The following is a 23,593-nucleotide window of genomic DNA, read 5'->3' as shown; positions in this document are numbered from 1 at the left end:
TGCAGTTATACCAGCAAAAAATCCTTTGGTTGGTCTCAGTTAGTTTGGGGAACTAATGTAAGCTGCATCTCCAGTAACTCATTTACGCAACAGTACTATGTATTAAATATCAGAGGGGTAGCCGTGTTAGTCTGAATCTGTAAAAAGCAACAGAGGGTCTTGTGGCACCTTTAAGACTAACAGAAGTATTGGGAGCATAAACTTTCATGAAGAAAGTGAGGTTCTTACCCACGAAAGCTCCATCGCTGTGGCCAAAATGGCAGGTGCGATCCTGGGATGCGTAAACATGGGAATCCCGAGTAGGAGTGGAAAGGTTATTTTCCTGCTGTATTTGGCAGTGGTGCGACCACTGCTGGGATCCTGTGTCCCCTTTTGGTGTTCACAATTGAAGGAGGATGTTGATAAATTGGAGAGGGGTCAGAGAAGAGCCATAAGAATGATTAAAGGATTGGAAAACATGCCTTAGAGTGACAGACTCTAGAAGCTGAATCTATTTAGTTGACAAAGAGAGGGCTAATAGGTGACTTGATCACAGTCTATTGGTACCTACATGGGGAACAAATATTTAATAACAGGTTCTTCAGTCTAGCAGAGAAAGGTCTAACATGATCCAATGGCTGGAAGTTGAAGCTAGACAAATTCAGACTGGAAATTAAGCATACATTTTTAACAGTGAGAGTAATAAACTGTTGGAACAATTTACCAAGGGTCATGGTGAATTCTCCATCACTGACAATTTTAAAATCACGACTGGAGTTTTAAAAAAAGCTTTGCTTTAGAAGTGATTTGGAGCAGTTCTCTGGTATGTGTTATACAGGAGGTCAGACTAGACCAATGGCTCTCAACCTGTGGCCCAATCAGCACAGAGCTGCGGCCCATGTGACATCCTCAGGGCTGTACAGGTAGTACTGGATGCAGTCCGCAATGGTAAATAGGTTGAGAACCACTGGACCAGACGATCACAGTGGTCCCTTGTGGCCTGGGAATCTATGAATGAATCTGAATTCCTGATACTCCTCACGGAACAGCCCATCAGGCACATCTGAGACCTGAAGGGCCCTTCTGGAATTAGCACATGTTGTACTAAAGTAAATTTGTCCCATCATAGAGCTGCCAGCTCCTCACCAAACAAGCCCCTCAGGGGATTCCTGTCCCTGCAGTGTGTGAGAGACCACCTCTCTGCATGCATGTATTCCTGTCAAATGGCAGCTGAATCAGACGTCATGCAGGCCAGCAGGACTCAGACACTGGTATGGTATCCTTCTGCAGGCTTCCCTCACAGCATTCCTGAGGATCCTCTGTGCTGAGCCCCAGTGCATTGCTGCTAGTGTCTCCCCCAGCCTGTGCACTAAATGGAGACAAGGCCATGGTCTTGGCCTTGAGATGAGGTTAGGGTTAGCCCAAGCAACATGGTGGGATAAAGCCAACACGTGTAGCGGGGAGGTGGCAGGTACAGCAAGGGCTAAGCTTGGAAAGTTTGGGAACAGTGATGCAGAGATGGTGTCTCAGAGCCCCCTCAGTGCAGAAAGTCTCTGGGTAACCCCTTCTGTGTCACACATGACATAAACAGAAGGGTCAATATGAGACTTGAAATAGGAACACATTGCTGGCTCTCTTTACTAGGAAATTAAAGGTAATCATTACCTGTCCTTATCACCTGGGATGCAAATGAGATGTTATAATTTAACCTCTGGAATGTACAGTTCACTTTACAAGGATCCAGAGGGAGTTTATTGGAGGAACTGGGGAAAAGGCTATTTACCCCCATGAAGTCATTCTGCAGGAGTCAGTGGGGTTAGTACACAAGAGTGCTGCCCTTGCAGGAAGCTTTTCTCCAACCAGGGTGATAATCTAGGCTGTCTTGGCCAAGGCCATGTGCTGTACCATAATCACAACCCACCTTCAAAGGGAGACCCTGGGCAAAGTTCTTACTGCCACTGGCTCCCCACGGCAACAATTTGCCTTAAATCCGGAAAGGTTCCACACCTCTAAACCCTCTGGAGTGGAAAACCTGAAGCATGATGCTGCATCCCTCCAGGTGACCCCTGACAGGGCCAGCTCCAGGCACCAGCCTAGCAAGCAGGTGCTTGGGGCGGACAACAGAGAGGGGCGGCATGTCTGGCTGTTTGGCGGCAATTCGGCAGAGGGTCCCTCACTCCCTCTCGGAGCGAAGGACCAGCCGCCAAATTACCGCCGAAAACTGAAGCGGCGGTGGTAGAGCTGCCGCCGAAGTGCCACAGATCATGATCGCGGCTTTTTTTTTTTTTTTTTTGCACTGCTTGGGGTGGCAAAAACCCTGGAGCCAGCCCTGACCCCTGAGGTCTCAGCACAGCCAGGCATGGGATTTCCACATCTCAGAGGCTGGCAAACTCTCCTCCCCTCCAGAGTCAAGGAAAGGGATAGTGATTGGGAGACAATAATAAGATTGGTGGTAATGATTCACCTGCAGCACATTGCAGGCAGCACGTAGCTCTGCACAAGATGGTTTGTCCAGGGAAGGATGTGTCCGACTGGACATTTGCCTCCGGTCATGTTCAGCATGGACTTGGCCAATTTAGAAAGAGCTGCCAAACATCTGTGTATCCAGGTCTCATGCTGAGTGGCTCTGCCAGGTGGCCAAGTCCCATCCTCTGTCTGTGAGACTCTAGGGGAGCGAAGTCCGATTCTCCGCCTGCCTGAAATGACGTACTGCACGCCATGGAAAGCACCCCTTGCTACCATGGTGACAGATGCCTACCGACTGGGGTAGGCATAACAAAATGAAATATCTGCCGTCACGAAGCCTCCCATAACAGTTCCCACTGGGGTCACCACCTTGTTCCCATAGATCCTCCATGAGTGACTATTAGCAAAATTTCAATATATTTCCATACCATTTTCCCTTGTCCCTGTGGCTTTCCCTTCAAAATACAGCTACTGTCATTGATGTCAGACATCACCGGTGTGGTGCTCTGTTTTGTTCAATGTTGATAACAGTCGGCTGCGTGCATGTGTTCCCTCTGTGTCCTGCCCTGGCTCTGTGCAGATCGTTGACACAGCAGACCCCAAGAGAACCCTCAATGACTCCGATAAGGTACGAAGGCACCCAGCCAGGTTTATTGTCAAATGAAGCACAGTAATAGTTCCCCACAGACTCTACAGGAAATACTACGAATATGTGCCCCCTGGCAATGGACCGGCTCAGTCAATGGCAGGACTCTCCACTGCCCCCTAGGCAGCACAAAGACGTCCACTCAGGGATACATTCTTATACACAGGTACAAACAAGTTACACATCACTCCTGATGCATCGAGGTACAACCCCTCTGCGTGTTGGGGTGCTGCCTCTCTCATAGTACATGTTGGTTCGAACAAACAAGTCTGTCCATCATATTATCCTTTTGACCCTGTCTTTTAGGACGGGTCAGCCTGTTCCTCATTATTTCTGTGGAATGTGACTCTTCTGGTGCCATCCTGGTCCTTGTTTATCCTATTAGTGCTTGATACCCTTTAGATATGTGTATATGTCCAATTAGCAGCCTTCTTCTTGCCAACTTTTGTGAGCAGGGCCTGCCTCTGGCTCACAGCTGAACTTTGCTTTATGTTAACAAAGTCTTGACCATTCCTTTGGTTCAGGCCTCAGGCCTCATACCAGGCCTCTGATACCAAGGGTTTATGTTTCAGGGCCTCATCTTACTACAGTCATCATCATCTGTCATGTGGGATCTGATGGATTTAGCAGCACAATCTGTTTCATACCTGGAGTTCCTTGGACAATATTACAAACCTTCTGCCCCTGCCTTGCTCTGCAAATGCTCTGAGATCCTCACAAGAGAATATCCCTGCCCTTCAGCTGAGCTGCTTGGTTGTGGGGACGGTTTGAGTTCAACCCTTCTCTTCACTGTGTATGAGGGTTGCCCTAGATGCATTTTTCTTCAGGTCACGCTGCATTTGAGATAAGATAGCTGGAAACTGGCAAATCTTTGCCAGCTCTTTCCTTGGTATTAAGTCTTGTGATAGCCGCATTTAGGCTCCAAGCTGTTAAACCTTTATGAGAGATCATTTGCTGCCTTTAGTGCAGGGGGATGCATGGGTCAAACAGCCTTGGACTCTGCCCCTTCCATTAATGCTAACAAAAGGCACCACATTGGCAGGGGCAGCACAAACTTCACCCATGCCAGCCCACACCTAATAGCCAGTTTCCCAGGCTAAGGAGTCCACGGTCACAGTGGAAGGGGAAGTTCAGCCTCTGCTGAAGCAGCCAGCTAGTGTCAGTTACAGTGGTAGTTTTTGCATTGCATTTTCATTGATTTGAGGATAAAGTCCAACTTAGCAATTGTAGGGCAGAGCACGGGGCTCAGGGCCAGGGATCAGAATGGACTTCTCAGCTGTATGTCTCCAAAATGTCCAGTTGAAAAAATAAACCTCAAATGTAAAAACAGAGGCTGACCCATGAATGGCCAGTGGGGAACATTGCCTTTGAGGGATACTGATAATCCCTAGCTGTTCTACAGCATCAGTTGATCTCAAAGCTCTTTACAAAGCAGGTCAGAATCATGATCCCCATTTTGCAGATAGGAAACCCTTACTGTCTGCTAAACAGCGATGATCCCCAGTGGCCACATCAAACCAACCCTTTGAACTGCCCTTCTACTTTTCTGCATGTGTGTGTGTGTTTGCAGGTGACTTTTAAAATGAGCATCGATTTGAGACGCTACATCCCTGCCATTCTGGTAGCGCTGGCTGTGTCTTCATCCATCGTCCTCATTCTCAGCCTGGTGAGGATCCAAAATGTTTCCTTTGCACCTAACAACAAGGTGAGTCCCTGAGCTACAGAATACAGAGGCCAGTAGCATTGTATGGATGCTTGGAAATTTTGGAGTTTACCAAAAATTTTATAAGTCAATATTTTTAGCAACAAGCAAAAGTGCATTGCCATAGCTTTGCAGGTATAGACTTCCCAACCTCCCTGCAGACTGAAGAAAAAGTGAAATACAGGCAGAACCCCACATGTGTTTGAAAAATACAACAGATCACACAAGAAATTGCAGGGTTATTGTTATTGCTGTTGGAACGAAAGACCCAGTCAGCATCAGGACTTCATTGTGCTAGGCACTCTACAAACTTTTAATCAAAGACCTCTGTCTGGGCCAGCTGGGAAGAAGAGAACATAAGTTTGGGCCTTTACAAATTAAGAACCCATCCCAATGCCATCCCCAATGCTGAATCCCAGCATATTTTCAAAAGGACTCTTACACTGTGACAGACTTGGTGGAGGTGCAGAAATTAACATGGAGCTGGAACATTATGTGCTCAGCCCTCTGTTTAAATCCATGCAAGCCCAGCTAGGGTGATCAGATAGCAAGTGTGAAAAATTGGGACTTTTTTTGGGGGGGGGTAAGGGGTATAGCATAGACGCCGACTCCGTGGGTGCTCCGGGACTGGAGCACCCATGGGGAAAAACCCCATCCTGCCCCTCGCCCCAGCTCACCTCCGCTCTGCCTCCTTCCCTGAGCGCACCGCTGGGTCCTGCTTCTCCCCCCTCCCTCCCAGCGCTTGCACCGCGAAACAGCTGTTTTGCGTGGCAAGCCTGGGAGGGAGGGGGAACCTGGCGTGCTTGGGGGAGGAGGCGGGGCCGGGGTGGGGATTTGGGGAGCGATCCAATAGGGGCAGGGAGGGGCAGAGTTGGGGTGGGGTGGGCTGGGGCAAAAGTTGGCGCCTGTGGAGTATCGTTGCATATATAAGACAAAGCCCCAGTATATCAGGATGGTCCCAATAATATCAGGATGTCTGTTCACCCTAAGCCCAGTGGGACTGCCTGGATAGGAAAGCTAGAGTAGAAGATGGCTATATCTACTCTGCTATCGCTTTGGGGGAAATGTCAGAAGTAGACATTCTGTGAGAGATCATTTTCATTCACTCCAAAGTTTCTCCATCCTTCCACTTTATCCTACAACAGCAGTGCTCCAGCAGTGGTCTGCAGAGACTTGCTGGTGGCGTGGAGACAGGTGGCTGCTCACGTGGTTCTAAGGGTACGACTACACTGCCCACATTATAGCATGGCCATGGCAGCGCAGTGACATGGGCAATGTAGTCACGCTTTATTGCTGGGGGAGAGCTCTCCCGGCAATAAAAAATAACCACCCCGAACGAGGGGTGGTAGTAGCTTTATCGACAGAAGCGTGGCTCCTGGCAATAAAGCGCTGTCTAGACTGGCGCTTTTTAGCACTAAAACTTTTGTCGCTCTGGGGAGTGTTTATTCACACCGCTGAATGACTAAAGTTTTAGCGCCGAAAGTGGCCATGTAGAGACAGCCTAAGTCTCCTTGTTTCCGGCTGCTACATCCCATAAACATACAGCTTAATGTACATCTAAACTGGGACTTTGAGAGCTCAGGTGCCCAGCCCCCGTTGACTTTCATGATTTGGCCACCTAAGTCCCTTACGTCTCTTTGGAAATCCCAGCCTAAAGACTTTCCAAATGTTACTTGCTCATGTAAACAATTGTCATAGTTGCCATAGAGAGATGTTATATAACCATGAATGGGAGGGGAAGTGGTCCCTGAGATAGCAAATGGGAGATCAGGTGGCCCGGGTGATTGTGAATCAGAGGAGGGGTCCCTGAGATAGGAGTCCAGAGGGGCCAGTTATGGCTCACCACAAGGGGGGGGGGGAAAAAGAAAATCCATAATTCCAAATCAGTTAATATCTTGTGGTACAACATATACGAAAATGCCTGCATCATACTCCTATGGATCTGGCATGGTGTCACATAAAGGCAGAGTTAAGGTTGTGTGGGTATCCTAATTGTGCAGTTTCATAGCTTAACATATTTAGATTTCTTTTAAGTGTAACTTTAACTCTGAACTTCCCAGGTTTATAATGCTTGGATTTGGGAATACTTACACAATCCTTGTGATGTATTTTATCCTAAATTACTCATCTGAACTCTCAACCTTAACTCTGTGTTAGCATAGTGTTTGTCTGGGAATCTCTAGTAAGTTGTGACCCATGCTTTGAAAAGTTCTGAGAAACCTCTGCCCTACAGCAAAGTCCTGTAACACGTCAGAGCCTCTGTAGATGCCACAGACATAAGATTGCACAGATCTGAATTTGTGATGTTGAAAATGCTGCATGATGGAATTGTTGGTGCAGTCACTGAGGGAAAGATGGATTGCTGAGAAGAAATTCTGGATTCTAGTCTCAGTGCACGTACGGATGTTCCCAATGAGCAGTGCAGTGACTGACCTTCCCTCAACCCCCAGACATGTACAGGGCTGCGGCACATGGAAGGGAGGAAGCTTACATCGTCGTAGCCTGTATTCTGGGGGTGAGCTCTTCAGGCCCAGGGCTGTCAATATGGCATCTTTGAACCACACTGACGAACATTAAACCAACAAAGAAAATAAAAGATCAGTAAAACTGCAACAAGGAAAATGCAGTTGCGCTGATGGTGTAAATTATCATCAGTCTGTGGACTGCAGGGGCGGGGCTGGAAACCGACTGACTTCAGTGGAGTTAGCCAGTGTGCATTAGCTGAGGCAACATGCTCAAGGGACCAGCCTGTTTCTACTTTACTTTCAACTGAGGCACAGGTTTTAAGGTTTTTAAGGCCCATCTTGACAAAGCCCCGGCTGGGATGATTTAGTTTGGGTTGGTCCTGCTTTGAGCAGGGGCTGGACTAGATGACCTCCTGAGGACTCTTCCAATCCTAACCTTCTATGATTCTATGACATCAGAGGGCCCATTCGGCTAAGGAGCAGAAGCCCATGTCTCTAACTCTCACTGACCTATTCAGCCCCTGAGCAAACATTAGTGTGGGGGGATGGGAGGCCCCAGTTTCTGCTCTGGCTTACCAGACCCATCATGTTTTGGTTATGCCTTCCAGTACGGGATGGTGTTCGATGCAGGCTCATCCCACACCTCTCTGTTCGTCTACCAGTGGACATCTGACAAAACGAATGACACCGGAGTGGTCACCCAGACGTTATCCTGTGATGTCCAAGGTCAGTATTCCTGCCCCGCTGTGAGGGAAACACCATGGGTTCAGAGCTCCTCTGAGATTTCTTATGCAGCAGGGCAGCAGGTGGAAATGTTGGATGAAGTGTAAGAGTCTGGTAGACAAGTCTCTTCTACAGAAGACGATCGTGCCCTACTGACACTGGGGAAGCACAGTGGTTATAGCAAGAGTTGCAGCATCTAGGTTGCCTGAAGTCAAGGGATTCCTGTTTCCAGTTGCTCCCTGGCACCATGCACAGCCTCTGGCCACAGCAAATCAACCTGACCTTGGGGGGAACTTTTCAAGGCAGCCTCCAAAATCTCAGCACTTTGGGGTGCATCACAGCTAGCCACAGTTGTCTATAGACACAGGCAACTCAGTCATAGAAATGACACCGCATGGAGAGATGAGTCCACAGTGCTTATCCCTCACCCCTTGTCTGGATTCACTTATAATGGGAGGGACAACAGAACCCACCTCTAGTGACCCTCCATCTAATGTGAGTGGAAGCTCAGGGTGGCTTCATGGCATCTGCATAGGTTTTCACTCCTCTTATAGTGAGAGTGCACTATAGTGTACCACCAGAGGCAAGGTACACTGTGACAACCTCCTTGGAATGCAGGAATTATCACTGAGTTCTGCATTCCAAAAGGGTAATCACCTCCCTTTCCTCCTCTGCTCTGGCTGAGCAGGGGATAGGAACACTGCCACTACTCTTGAGGGAAAAGATAGGGAGGAATCCCTGGCTTCCAATCTTGCTCCTCACTGGGAAAGAAGATATGGCTTTCCAGAGTCTCCCCCGAACCTGCCAGCGCTCACTGCAACAACTGTGGTGAAGGAACCCTGCCAGCTTTTATGTTCATGGCACACACACACACACACACACACACACACACACCAGTTAAAATGCTCTTGCTGGAAGGTTACAATGTAACTAGAGCTGTCGATTAGTCACAGGTAACTCACAAGATTAACTCAAAAAAATTAATCATGATTAAAAAAATTAATCGCAATTAATCTATTTTAATTGCATTGTTAAACAATAGAATCCCAATTGAAATTTATTAAATATTTTGGATGTTTTTCTACATTTTCATATACATTGTATTCTGTGTTGTAATTGAAATCAAAGTGTATATTATTTTTTATTACAAATATTTGCACTGTAAAAAGATAAACAAAAGAAACTGTATTTTTCAATTCACCTCATACAAGTACTATAGTGCAACCTCTTTGTCGTGAAAGTGCAACTTATACATGTAGATTTTTTTTTTTTTGTTACATATCTGCACTCAAAAACAAAACAATCTAAAACTTCAGAGCCTACAAGTCCACTCAGTCCTACTTCTTGTTCAGCCAGTCGTTAAGACAAATAAGTTTATTTACATTTACAGGGGATAATGCTGCCTGCTTCTTATTTACAATGCCACCAGAAAGTGAGAACAGGCATTTGCATGGCACTTTTGTAGCTGACATTGCAAGGTATTTACGTGACAGATGTTAAACAATCGTATGACCCTTCATGCTTCGGCCACCATTCCAGAGGACATGCTTCCATGATGATAATACTCGTTAAAAAAATAATGCGTTAATTAAATTCGTGACTGAACTCCTTGGAAGAGAATTGTATGTCTCCGGCTCTGTTTTACCTGCATTCTGCCATATATTTCATGTTATAGCGGTCTTGGATGATGACCCAGCACATGCTCATTTTAAGAACATTTCCACTGTAGATTTCACAAGACACAAAGAAGGTACCAATGTGAGATTTCTAACCGAACTAAGATTTAAAAATCTGAAGTGCCTTCCAAAATCTGAGAGGGACAAGGTGTGGAGCATGCTTTCAGAAGTCTTAAAAGAGCAACGCTCCAATGCGGAAAATACAGAAACCAAACTACCAAAAGAAAAAAAAAAAATCAACCTTCTGCTGGTGGGATCTGACTCATGATGAAGAAAATGAACATGCTTTGGTCTGCACTGCTTTGGATTGTTATTGAGCAGAACCTGTCATCAGCATGGACGTATGTCCACTGGATTGGTGGTTGAAGCATGAAGGGACATACGAATCTTTCGCGGATCTAGCACGTAAATATCTTGTGACACCGGCTACAACAGTGCCATGAGAACACCTGTTCTCACTTTCACTTGACATTGTAAACAAGAAGCGGGCAGCATTTTCTCCTGCAAATGTAAACAAACCTCTTTGTCTTAGCGATTGGGTGAATAAGAAGTAGGACTGAGTGGACTTCCAAGCTCTAAAATTTTACATTGTTTTATTTTTGAATGCAGTTTTTTTGTACATAATTCTACATTTGTAAGTTCAACTTTCATGATAAAGAGATTGCACTACAGTACTTGTATTAGATGAATTGAAAAATACTATTTTTGGTTTTTTACAGCGCTTGTAATCAAAAATAAATATAAAGTGAGCACTGTACACTTTTTATTCTGTGTTGTAATTGAAATCAATATATTTGAAAATATAAAAAACATCCAAAAATATTTAAATAAATGATATTCTATTATTAACAGTGCAATTAATCGCACAATTAATCACGATTCATTTTTTAATTGCTTGACAGCCCTAAATATAATACTATTTTATTTCTTAGAATTCAGAACAATCACACACAAGAACCCCAGAACAAGAGCGAATAAAGCAGCCTGTTCCCTAAGGCAAACACATCTCACTCCACCTCGCTGTAGGCTGGGTGTTTGCAGACAGACTGCTGAAGAGTCAGATTGCACATTTCCTTACAGAGCTCCCTAACCTGCAAGCAGGACCAGGAAAACCCCTGAGGACTAAAAGTGATCGCTTACAACTTCAAAACAGCTTTCAATGCACCACTCCACCAGTCCTCTGGGCAACATGGCATGAGATCTTGTGCCAGAATGTAATCTGTAGAGCAAAGCTCATCTGCTGCTGCAGGGCTTTTCCCACTTCCCTGCAGGAGGGACTCTCACTGTGCAATGGTTTTCCCAGGTTAAATGAGATCTCCCTGATGTCAGTTTTTGAGTGGTGCTGGAAAGGGAGGCTGAGTCAAGCAGAAATCCCAGGCTTCCCGTTAGCAGGCAGGGCTGGGCCCTGGAGTCTTTGCTTGCTCACCTGTTGCTAAACTTATCCTGTATTATTTTGGGGAGGTTGAAACACTCCAGTATCTCTGCTTTTTTTTTCTGGGCCCGATTCCTCTTTCAGTCTCCACGAACAAATGGCTGCAATGAGAGCCAATGAACACAGATGCCTCTGCTGAGCTGGGACTCTGCGGCCTGTATCTCTGCCGTGAGCTTCCTATGTAGGAGTTTTGACCACAGGTTTGGGTACTGTGCTGGCATGGTGAGAAGCACTGAAAGGTTACAGGTGGCCCCTGCAGCACAGAAGTGTGCCATAAAGGTACAATATGGCCTCCTGTGATCTTACCTCCCAGTAGAGGGGAGCCAGGGCTAGTCTGTAATGGAAATAAAGAGGATTCATTATTGAGGCTTCTGGACACAAGCAGACCCTCTGATTCTGCCTGGATGCCTGGCTTTCAGAATAAGCCAGCCTGTGCTGCCTAGTGCCAACATGAAGGCGGTTCCTGTCTCCTGGCCTGGAGTGAGAGACTGCCCACTACAGCACAGCCTGCATGCCACCTGGCTCCTTCCACCTAATGATCATGCTTCAGGAGGCGAAGCAGAGAGTTGAGTGACGTGGTTACTGAGGGATTCACAAGCAGGTTACCCATCACACTCCCGTGAGGTACCAGGCCTCAGCCCAGGGCCGGCTCTAGGCACCAGCAAAACAAGCTGGTGCTTGGGGTGGCACATTTTTAGGGCTGGCATGGCCGGCGCCAGAATGCCGCCCCTAAAAATGTGCCCCGGCCGCCCTCGCTCACCTCCGCTGCTGCCACGGCACGCGAAACAGCTGATTCGCGCTCTGCTACTCGCCCTCCCTCCCAGGCTCTCAAACCAGGGAGGGAGGGGGAGATCCCAAGCAGCCGTTTCGCGCGCCGCTGTTCCCCTCCCTCCCAGGCTTGGGCGCCTGGGAGGGAGGGGGAGAAGCGGCGCCTGCGCCGCGGCCACTCGGAGTCTCCCCCTCCCTCCCAGGCTCTCAAACCAGGGAGGGAGGGGGAGATCCCGAGCGGCCGCGGTGCGCGAAACAGCTGTTTCATGCGCCGCTGCTCCCCCTCCCTCCCAGACTTGAGAGCCTGGGAGGGAGGGGGAGAAGTGGCGCCGCGCCGCGGCCACTCGGAGTCTCCCCCCCTCCCAGGTTTGAGAGCTTGGGGGGAGGAGGCAGGGCTGGGGATTTGGGGAAGGGGCGGAGTTGAGGCGGGGCCGGGGGTGGGGTAATTAAATAAGGGGGGGGGGGCGCAGCCAAAATTGTTTTTGCTTCGGGCGGCAAAAATCCTAGAGCCGGCTCTGCCTCAGCCCTTTACGTCCTCTCATTGCACCCTGTACCATCCCCAGTCACTCTTATCAACATAACTATGTTCCAGGACCTGGCATATCGAGCTACGCCAATGACCCTCCCAAAGCTGGTGTGTCCCTCCGGAGCTGTCTAGAGGACGCCCTGAAGGTCATTCCTGATGAGAGACAGAGGGAGGTACCAGTATACCTTGGAGCTACAGCAGGCATGAGGCTGCTGAGGTAATAACACAGGGTCTCTGGGATAAACAAAAGTCTGTCTGTGGTGACACAACACCCCCCAGCCCAGTACGACTACAGCTGGCTCAGCACTCACAGGCACCCTTAGCTCCCGTTCTAGCACCTAAGAAAGAGACCAGATCCTCCGTAGAGCTCAGCACACTGGGTGCATGCTGGGTGCCGAGCTCTCCAGAAAACTTGGCCCTGATTGGGGATGCTGAGCCCTTGGGCCTCTGGCCCTGGATGTGGCAGTGGGAGGGAGAAGTTCACTGTTAATGATACCACCCATCCACATGGAGTCTCTCTTGCTGAACAGACTCCAGGTAGTCAGGGCCGGCTCCAGCTTTTTTGCCGCCCCAAGCAGCAATGTGGGGAAAAAAAAAAAAGATAAAGCTGATCGGCGGCACGTTGGCGGCCGCTCAATTGTGCTGCTTCATTCTTCGGTGGCAGCTCTAAGAGGAAGAGAGAGACCCGCCGCTGAAGACCCAGACGTGCTGCCCCTTTCCATTGGCCACCCCAAGCACCTGCTTCCTTCGCTGATGCCTAGAGCTGGCCCTGCGGGGGGGGGCGGGGGCGGGATAGAGGATTTTGTGGAACCTAAACTTTGAATTGTTACTTTCAAAGCATCATCCTTAATTTGGAATTACATACATGGTCCCTAGTACTGTACTGTGTGAGCACAGCACAATCTTTAATGTATTTGTCCTCACGAGGCAGGACCATGCTATTACCCCCACTATACACATGGAGGGGGTAACCCCAGAGCAACTAAGTGACGTGTCCAAAGTAACACAGGACTGCTGCTGTGGTGGAGCAGGAAAATGAACGGAGGTCTCCTAAGTCAAAGGCTAGCACCCTAACCACGGGAACATCCATTCTCCCACAGTCTTTTATAACTACAAAGTTACAATGAGTTTGCTGTCTAAAGATTTTGTCTGGGAATAGACAGTGTAATTACAGCCTTTAATGAGTTCCCCCTCAGATGGGCAGCACCCTAGTAATAGTCCTGTTGTTGTCTATGGTACTTTCTTTGCTCCATTACTTTGTCACAAAATCTAGGTTCAAAATGGGGAACAAGTGTCTGCTGCTGTGAGGCACCTAGGTTTAGCTCTGACACTTTGTGGACAATTCAGCAAAGCTGATAACTTACACGTTTTTAAATCAAGACTGGATGTGTCTCTAAAAGATATGGCCTAGGAAGCTTTTCAGGAAAGTTCTATGTCCTGTGTTATAGCAGGTTAGACTATAACTATAGGTTGAAGTTTTAAATCATGATTTGAGGACATCCATAACTCAGCCAGGGGTTAGGGGTCTATCACAGGAGTGGGTGGGTGAGGTTCTGTGGCCTGTGCTGTGCGGGAGGTCCAACTAGATGAGCACAATGGTCCCTTCTGGCCTTGGCAGCTATGAATTTCCCATCACTTGGAGTCTTCAAACCAAGGCACATGTCTTCCAAAAGAGACACTCTAGTTCAGCTGCAGTTCCTGGGCTTGATGCAGGAATTCTAGGATCTGTGCTATGCAGGAGGTCACACTAGAGCATAATTATTGCTTCTGGGCTTAAAAGCTACAAATCTATGAAATACTTAAAGCAAATAAAGACAGATGGTATGAAACAAATATACAGAACCTGGGGTGATGTTCCATGAAAGAAGGAGAGCAGTGTTATTTTTACCTTGCTTTTATCTACGTGATTCCAAATCAAGACAAAAATGCAGTTTGGGTTCAGTTAGCAGAAAGAGACATGTAAAACTACCAATCTCCTGCAGTGTGGAACGTTTGCTGCAAAAATCCAATGTCTATGAAATAAAATGTCCTTGCATTTTCTCAGTGCTGTTGATTCCATTGTTTTGGTGACTCTTTCCCTTTGCACACCCTTTAGCATGGAAAACAAGTCAGCTGCAGACCAGGTCCTGAATGAAGTCGCTAAGACCATACAACAGTATCCTGTGAATTTCCACGGGGCTCGGATTATTACAGGGGAAGAGGAAGGAGCCTATGGCTGGATCACCATCAACTATCTGCTGGACTCCTTCACCAAGGTGTGGCTAATGGGAGATGGAAACACCATCTGTGCTATTCTTATTTTAGATTCTTAAATGTGTAAGTTAATTCAGGCTGATGAAGGGTACTGGATTGACAGCAGCCCACAATGATAATGCCCAGGAAGGACTGGATAGAAACTATCTAACTTTGTATGGAGGCTACCACACTAAGCAGCAGTCAGATGGTGTCAACTTTCAGACTAGTTACTGCTAGTAACATAGGAGTGAAAGGTTCCTTATCCTATTAGAGTATCAACCCCTAAGCCAGCCAGCTCCTAGTATTCCAGTATGATGCAATATTCTCAGATGATGTTATAGTTTAAAAACCCCATGACCAATAAGCTATTGACACCTCAGAATCGCAATTATCCCAGAGACAGTATCAGATGACATAAACACAAACAAACCTGCCATTATTAAGCCTACAGATGAAAGAGAAAGAAAAATTATAAATAAGTTTCCCTGTTAAACACTAAAAGGAAATCAAGGGTCTCTCCTGGGTGAAACCAGATCAAATTTCAGTTCCAAGAGTTTTCAGAGGCTATATTTTCAGATTCTGTAGGCAGGTGACTTTTGCAGTGCAGTTAACCCCTTCTGTTTTATTCTATTTGATTCCATTCAATTTGTTTTTATACCAGTTCTTATACAGCTCGCATCCCATAGGAATAACTCAAGACTGGACTGTCTCTCCATGTGATCCCTGTTTTGTCTTAGCAGTACTCTCCCAAACAACGTGACTGGATCCATCCTCAGTCAGCCAAGATCCTGGGTGCACTGGACCTTGGAGGAGCATCAACCCAAATCAGCTTTATCCCCATTGGTCCAATAACTGACCAGACAAAAGCCTCTAAGTTCAGGCTCTATGGGTTTACCTACACTATCTACACACACAGCTATCTCTGCTATGGACAGAATCAGGCGCTGAAACAGCTGATCCTGAAAATAACAGAAGTGAGAGAACGTTTGGTGGCAGTTTGACTCTTTCCTCATTCTATCAATAGGATTTTGTTTCTATTAAATGCAAATGGGAGCACAGGGAGCAGCATCAGAGGGGGCTTAGCACCTGCAGCAGGCTCTGTGGGGCCCAGGGGGGTCGTGAGGAGCAGTATCTGGTATAAAGCAGGCCTTGGGAGGAGCATGGGGGAGAGGAGGGGAGCAGAGGCTTGAAGCTGGGAAATTTTTCAAGGTATCCCCGGGAGGCGAGGAGAGAAGCAGGGGCTTGGCTGATGGAGGCCTTGTAAGGCAGGAACAGTGGGGAGAACAGGAGGGATTGACTGATGCTGCCCTTCTGAGATATACAAGGGAGGAGGAGGAGATGCCATCTCCAGTCATGGCTACAGAGGTACCTACGCACTGTGGGGACCCTGAGCTAGGGCCAGGGCGAGGGGCTTGTCAAGGCTGCAGACACTGCCAGGGTTCAGAGACTCTAGCATTGTCCACCATTCAGCCTCCTGCTTTATAGGGATTCAGTGGGGAATCACATCACGCTCACCTTAGAGGCCACATGGCCATGAGGGTTTGTGTACGATGCCGAAGGACCTGAATTGCACTTTGCCAGATGAGTTGGGGAGGCTGCTGGGTCTCTGAGGCTTGGCAACACCTGTAGCCTCTAGGAGCCCCTGCACTCTTCTCCCATTCAGCTCAGCATGCATCCAGAGCTGCAAGAGGATTGCATGAGAGGGAGAGCAGGGGGCTGCAGATGCACAGATAGGTCTGGGTCTGACAAAGCCAACTATAAATCTGATGATAATACAACTCCATAGGAAGAAGCCCCAGCAGCTGGGCCAGTGGCCTTAAAAGGAAAACCTCTCACTGAGCTGCCTGCCTGTCCTCTGACTCCCAGTACATTCCTGCCCTCAGACTGGGATGCCCCATCATGTTTAATGAGGGCAGGGGATAGGAATGAGTCTTCACTCTATGAATGACCATGTGATTTCACTGTTCCCAGAACATGAGGGCCCAGGGCTCCATTAACCACCCCTGCTACCCTGAAGGATACCAGGAAACTACCACAGCAGCTTCCATTCACAGCATGCCCTGCACTGCCTCTCATGCACAGACCCCGTCCCAAGCCTCCTGGAACGCCACACTGGTGGGCACAGGGAATGCCTCCGAGTGCCGTATGGCCATCAAACAGATCTTCAACTTCACGGCATGCGGCCAGAAGGAGTCCTGCACATTCGATGGGATCTACCAGCCCCCGGTCAACGGGGAATTCTTTGTAAGGCAAATCCTCTCTGACCCCTTTTCTGAACAATCTCTAAACCCTTGTTCTCTTTGGATGACCTTTTGTGCCCCTTCAGAGAGGCTGAGCATGCCTCCCTCACAACCCCTAATTGCCCAGGACTGAGCTGAAGCCCCAAACTCAGATGCAGCAAACCCAAACCAGCCCTTTCAGACAACTGTGCACAGCTGATACCAGGGTGAGAGGTGCATCCCCACAGACCCGGGGGCATTTCAGGCTGGCTGCTGCCCTGAGCAAAGGGAATGCAGCTTCCTATGTGCCAGCACAGAGAGGGAAGATGTATTGCAAAACAGAAATCAAAAGGGCCGCGATCACGAGCTGCGGCGGCAATTCGGCGGGAGGTCCTTCGCTCTGAGTGGGAGTGAGGGACCGTCCGCCGAATTGCCACCGAATGGCTGAACGTGCCTGGAGCCGGCCCTGTGGCCCAGGGTGGCCCTTCACTAGCAGTGGTAGGAAAATGGAAGGGAGAAGAGCTTTCCAGGGAAAATTTTAAAACTTTGTGTTAAAAACTCCCAGAGCTTGTTTGTTTTTTCAAGGCTTTTGTTTGTTTGTTTTGAGAATTGTTGATCTCAGTGACAGGTCTTGTTTCAGTTTGTGGAAGCAAATTTAAATATTTCATTTGGGTTGGTTGACATTAAACCACATCCTCTGGAGCTGCTGCTGCGACATGCAAATTATAGTTCGGGTGCCTCATGCCCCATTCCCTGTCGAGGCTGGGCTCTCGTCTGAACTAACATTTCCCATCCCATCATCTCCCCATCTTGCTGGTGCATCATGGGAGTCCCATGGAGGTGTTGGCTGGCTGGGTTGCACAGCCCATGGAGGAGAAAGGAGATGAGGTACCTGAACTACAAATCCCATGAGGCACTGCAAATTTTGGAATCAAAATTGCCAGTTTGTGGTGTTTGTGTAACCTTTGGGTGGGCTAGAGTTCACTTCATTGCCTTTCTCCAGTGCCTAAAAAACCCCAATTCACGAAGAAAAGCAGCTGGAGACCCGGAATTCAGTCTCTAAGGATTTTCAGTCAGGAGATTGCACAGGGTCAATCTCCCACATTCAAGTCCCAAAATGAACAAAAGGAATTAACTTAATTAAGTGCCTACTTTATAAAATCTTATAAAGAAACATAATAACTAATAACTTTGATTTTAAAACACAACATGGCTATTTTACAATCCGCATACATTATCTTCACAGTTATACATAAATAAAGAAAACAAATCTAAACAGATCAGTCCCCACAGACTGCTAGACACGCCAGTTAGACAGGCAGAGCTGCAGGGTCTCAATGCGTGGATGAGACGATGGTGTAGGGAGGAGAGGTTAGATTTATTAGGAACTGGAGAAACTTTTGGGAAAGGGGGAGCCTATACAGGAAGGATGGGCTCCACCTAAACCAAAATGGAACCAGACTGCTGGCACTTAATAATCAAAAGGTTGTAGAGCAGTTTTTAAACTAAGGGCTGGGGGAAAGCCGACAGGTGCAAAGAAGCACATGGTTCAGACATCCCTTAGGGGAGGATCTATTAATAGAGAATCTCTATGTCCTAGTGAGGACGAGAGAATGGAAAATGATAAAATACAGGCAGGGTCTGATCAGAAACAATCAAATAAAAAAAAAAAAAAAAGAGTCCCATTCAAATACATTGTATAATGACAGACAGCTAAAAGGAGACAAGTTTTTAAAAAGTGCTTATATACCAATGCTAGAAGACTAAATAATAAAATGGGTGAACCTCGTATTAAATGAGGATATTGATATAACAGGCATCACAGAAACTTGGTGGAATGAGGATAATTAATGGGATACAGTAATACCAGGGTACAAAATATATCGGAAGGACAGAACAGGTTGTGCTGGTGGGGAAGAGGCATTATATGTGAAAGAAAGCATAGAATCAAATGAAGTAAAACTCATAAATCAATCAAACTGTACCATAGAATCTCTATGGATAGAAATTCCATGTTCTAATAATAAGAATATAGTGGTAGGGATATATTACTGACCACCTGACCAGGATGGTGATAGTGACTGAAATACTCAAGGAGATTAGAGAGGCTATTAAAATAAAAAACTCAATAATAATAATGGGGGATTTCAATTATCCCCATAGTGACTGGGTACATGTCACCTCAGAACGGGATGCAGAGATAAAGTTTCTTAACATCTTAAATGACTGCTTTTTGGAGCAGCTGGTCCTGGAACCCACCAGAGCAGAGGCAATTCTTGATTTAGTCCTAAGTGGAGGACAGGATCTGGTCCAAGAGATGAATATAGCTGGACCGCTTGGTAATAGTGACCATAATATAATTAAATTTAATATCCCTGTGGCAGGAAAAACACCACAGCAGCCCAACACTGTAGCATTTAATTTCAGAAAGGGGAACTACACAAAAATGAGGTTAAACAGAAATTAAAGGGTACAGCACCAAATGTGAAATCTCTGCAAGCTGCATGGAAACTTTTTAAAGACATCATATGTGACAAAGTTCCTCCTCTATCTTGGTGGGTCTTGCGATTATTGGCAGATTTTCTTGCCTCAGAGATTCACCATGTGAGCCCAGAGATCTTCCCCTCTGGAAGAACCCACAGTCCAGGTCAATTGGGAGGTTTGGGGGGAACCTGGGCCCACCCTCTACTCCGGGTTCCAGCCCAGGGGCCTGTGGACTGCTACTGTCTATAGTGCCTCCTGTAACAGCTGCATGACAGCTACAACTCCCTGGGCTACTTCCCCATGGCCACCTCCAAACACCTTCCTTATTCTCACCACAGGACCTTCCTCCTGGTGTCTGATAATGCTTGTGCTCCTCAGTCCTCCAGCAGCTCTCACTCTCAGCTCCTTGCGCCTCTTGCTCCCAGCTCCTCACACTTGCACCACAAACTGAAGTGAGCTCCTTTTTAAAAACCCAGGTGCCCTGACTAGCCTGCCTTAATTGATTCTAGCAGCTTCTTCTTAATTGGCTCCAGGTGTCCTAATTAGCCTGCCTGAACTGGTTCTAGCAGGTTCCTGATTACTCTAGTGAAGCCCCTGCTCTGGTCACTCAGGGAACAGAAAACTACTCATCCAGTGACCAGTATATTTGCCCTCTACCAGACTCCTGTACCCCACTGGTCTGGGTCTGTCACATATCCTTCCCCCCTGCTCAACGCCAAGGGGTTGGGCAGCTTGGGACGCCAGACAGTGCACACGTGACAAGCCATCGGCATTGCCATGACGGCTCTCTGCGCTGTGTTGCACACGGAACTGGAAAGGTTGGAGGGATAAGAACCATCTGGTCACCCTTGTGGTGTTCTCCTTACTCTGCTGCATCCATTGAAGAGGGGCATGGTCATGAGGACAAATCTGTGCCCGAGCAGGTAGTAGCGCAATGTTCCCATGACCCATTTTACAGCGACGCATTCTCTCTCCACCACTGCATATTTTTGTTCCCTTGGAAGGAGTTTCTGACTGACGTATAGAATTATGTGTTCCTCCTCCCTGACCATCTGTGATAGAACGGCCCCCAACCCTACTTCCGATGCATCCGTCTGCAGGATAAACTCCTTGGTGAAATCAGGGGCTATCAGTACGGGGTTATTGCAGAGGGCAGTCCGTAGGTCTGTGAATGCTTCCTCTGCTGCGTCAGACCATCTCACCAGATCAGGTCCATGGGCTTTCACTAGGTCTGTCAGGGGGCTTGCCCTTGTGGCAAAGTGGAGGATAAATCGTTGGTAATACCCCACCACACCTAGGAACGCCCGGACTTGTTTCTTGAGACTTGGTCGGGGCCAATTTTGGATGGCCTCTAACTTGTTCACTTGGGGTTTTACCAAACCTTTTCCCACAATGTAGCCAAGCTATTTGGCCTCTGTAAATCCTACAGCACACTTGGCAGGGTTTGCTGTAAGGCCAGCCCACCTGAAGGTATCGAGGACTGCCTCCACCTTCTCCAGGTGGGTTTCCCAGTCTGGGGTATGAATGACCACATCGTCCAAGTAGGCAGCAGCATAACTGTTATACAGGCGTAATAGCTTGGCCATGAGGCGCTGGAAGGTAGCTGGGGCCCCACGTAGTCCAAAAGAGAGGAAAGTATATTGAAAAAGACCCTCTGGTGTAGAGAACGCAGTCTTTTCCTTTGCGTCTTCTGCAAGGGGAATCTGCCAGTACCCCTTTGTCAAGTCTAGGGTAGTCAAGTACCGGGCATTACCCAGATGGCCCACTAGCTCATCTATGCGAAGTATGGGGTACGCGTCGAACTGGGATACTTCGTTTAGTTGCCGGAGGTCGTTGCAAAATCTTGTGGTGCCATCAGGTTTGGGCACCAGCACGATTGGGGTGGACCACTGACTGTGGGATTCTTCGATGATCCCCAATTCCAGCATTTTTTTTTTACTTCTGCTTTTATTTCCTCCCTTTTTGCCGCTGGCACCAATAGGGCCTCATTGTTACTCTGGCCCCAGGGTTCGTGACAATGTGGTGATATGTCTCGGTTGTTCGACCCGGTTTTGTTGAGAACACATCTTGGTTCCGGAAGATCATCTCAGACACCTCATTCTTCTGGTCTGGTGTTAAATCGGGAGACACTCTCACCTGTTTGGAAGGCCTGTTTTCCTGGGTTAGGTCTTTTTGGACCATTGTGCATGCCAGGGTTTCAGAAGGTTAACGTGATAAATCTGTTCTTGTTTTCTGCATTCTGGCTGCTGCACCTTGTAGGTTACTTCCCGCACGGGTTCAACCACCTCATAGGGCCCCTGCCATTGGGCCAGAAGCTTGCTTTCTGCCTTGGGTACCAACACCATAACCCGAGCCCCTGGTTGGAACTGTCGCACTTTTGCCTGGCAATTGTAATGGGTTCGCTGGGCCTCCTGTGCCTTCTCCAAATGTTCCCATACAACAGGGGTAACCCAGGCTATCCAGTCTCGCATCTGCATTACATGCTCGATTATATTTCTCCCCTCATTGGGTTCCTCTTCCCAGATCTCTTTGGCGATATCTAGTATGCCACGGGGGTGATGCCCGTATAATAACTCAAAAGGGCAAAACCCAGTTGAGGCCTGAGGTACCTCCCGGATAGCGAGCATAAGGTAGGGTAGTAGGGTGTCCCAATCCTTCCCGTCCCGACTTACCACCTTCCTTATCATAGCCTTGAGGGTTCGGTTAAACCTTTCTACCAACCCATCAGTCTGCGCATGGTAGACCGATGTTCTCAGGGTATGTATATGGAGCAGCGTACAGAGGTCCTTCATTAGTTTCGACATAAATGAGGTTCCTTGGTCAGTTAATATCTCCTTCGGTAGCCCCATTCGGGCAAAGATCCACACCAGCTCTTTGGCTATAGTTTTAGAGGCCGTGTTCCGCAGGGGGACGGCTTCTGGGCAGCAAGTAGCATAGTCCAAAACAACAAGTATATATTGGTGGCCTCGAGCCGTCTTCTCCAGGGGTCCCACTAGGTCCATGGCTATTCACTCGAAGGGGACCTCTATGATGGGAAGGGGTACTAAAGGTGCCCTCAACTGGGGACAGGGACTGTGCAGCTGACACTCTGGGCAGGAGGCACAGTACCTCTGCACTTCTTCATGTACTCCGGGCCAGGAGAACCATCGTAGGACTCGTGCCAGGGTCTTCTCTACCCCCAAATGCCCCCCAAAAAGATGACTATGAGTAAGACTTAATACAGCGTTCTGGTGTTTTTGAGGTACTAGGATCTGCTGTACCTTCTGCCCCTGTACTGGTGCAATCCGGTATAAGAGATCCTTCTTTGTTATGAAGTAGGGTCCTGATCCCTGGGTTTTCCCTTCCATGGGGACCCCATCTATTTCAGTCACCTCCTTCCTAATGTTATCATACGTTGGGTCTTTCGCCTGGTCCCGTCCAAAATTTCCTCTCCCGGGGCTAATCTGCCCAAGATCTAGGGGCCCAGTCTCTGTTGCCTTTACTGGGTCAGAAGCATTAGGGTGGGGGTCAGACTCAGGTGCTTCTCCCTCCTGCGTGGCCTCCTTTTCAGCTGCGTGGGTCCGCCTACCTACAAGAGCGACCCTCTGGCTTTGGGTCAGTATTCGGGTTCCCAAGGCCTTAGCTGCCCTTCTTTCCCTTTTTGTTTTTCTATCCTGTCTGGGAGTGGAGAACAAATCTGGGGATATTTCAGAGACGATTGGGGGTTGACAGTCTGCTGTGGATGCCTCACCAATTTTAGGGTCCCCATCTTTCTCCAATCCCCCTACTGGGAGTAAGTTTCCAAACCCTGGGAAGTCCCTCCCTCTGAGCACCAGGTATGGGAGTTTAGGGACTACACCTGCTGCTACCTTAGTAGTGTTCCCTAGGATCTCGATTTTTACTGGGATGGTGGGGTAGTAACTAACTGTCCCATGGACACATGTTATCCCCGTATGTTTAGCCTGTAGCAGCTGACTACGCTTCACAAACTTTCCTGAGATAAGCATGATAGCACTCCCTGAATCAATCAGTGCCGTGGTCCCTATCCCATTTAGTTTCACTGGTCTGGTATACATATGTGAGGTTAGTGAGACCCCCACAAGGTGGATTAGGGAGCATGGATCTGCCCAGTTCCCCAGGTTACACTGCATAGGCTCCTCAGCACTGGGACACTGTGCAGCTATGTGTCCCCACTCCCCGCAGGCATAACATCTGTATGGAGCCCTAGGCGTTCCCCGGTCTCTTGGTTTGGGCAGTCTAACATCACGATCCTCTTCTCCCTCAGTGCTCCGA

At 48.0% G+C, this 23,593-nt stretch overlaps 1 protein-coding gene across 2 annotated transcripts in view; it reads left to right on the top strand.

Annotated features, from left to right (window-relative positions):
- The window catches only part of LOC117867263 (ectonucleoside triphosphate diphosphohydrolase 8-like), a 69,358-nt gene that overhangs the window by 38,347 nt on the left and 7,418 nt on the right, over window positions 1-23,593 (top strand). Inside the window, exons 2-7 of one of the 2 annotated variants that reach the window (XM_034752145.1) lie at window positions 4,662-4,796; window positions 7,867-7,984; window positions 12,450-12,600; window positions 14,479-14,638; window positions 15,359-15,592; window positions 16,590-16,862. In XM_034752145.1, coding sequence (XP_034608036.1) covers window positions 4,674-4,796; window positions 7,867-7,984; window positions 12,450-12,600; window positions 14,479-14,638; window positions 15,359-15,592; window positions 16,590-16,862 — 1,059 coding nt within the window. In that variant the 5' untranslated portion in view covers window positions 4,662-4,673. Of the gene's footprint in view, window positions 1-4,661; window positions 4,797-7,866; window positions 7,985-12,449; window positions 12,601-14,478; window positions 14,639-15,355; window positions 15,593-16,589; window positions 16,863-23,593 lie in introns of both variants that reach the window. The other variant, XM_034752144.1, reaches the window with a different exon arrangement.

The sequence above is a fragment of the Trachemys scripta genome, chromosome 17 (genome assembly GCF_013100865.1).
Source record: "Trachemys scripta elegans isolate TJP31775 chromosome 17, CAS_Tse_1.0, whole genome shotgun sequence".
Lineage (NCBI taxonomy): Eukaryota > Metazoa > Chordata > Testudines > Emydidae > Trachemys > Trachemys scripta.
This window is presented reverse-complemented; position numbering and strand designations above follow the sequence as displayed.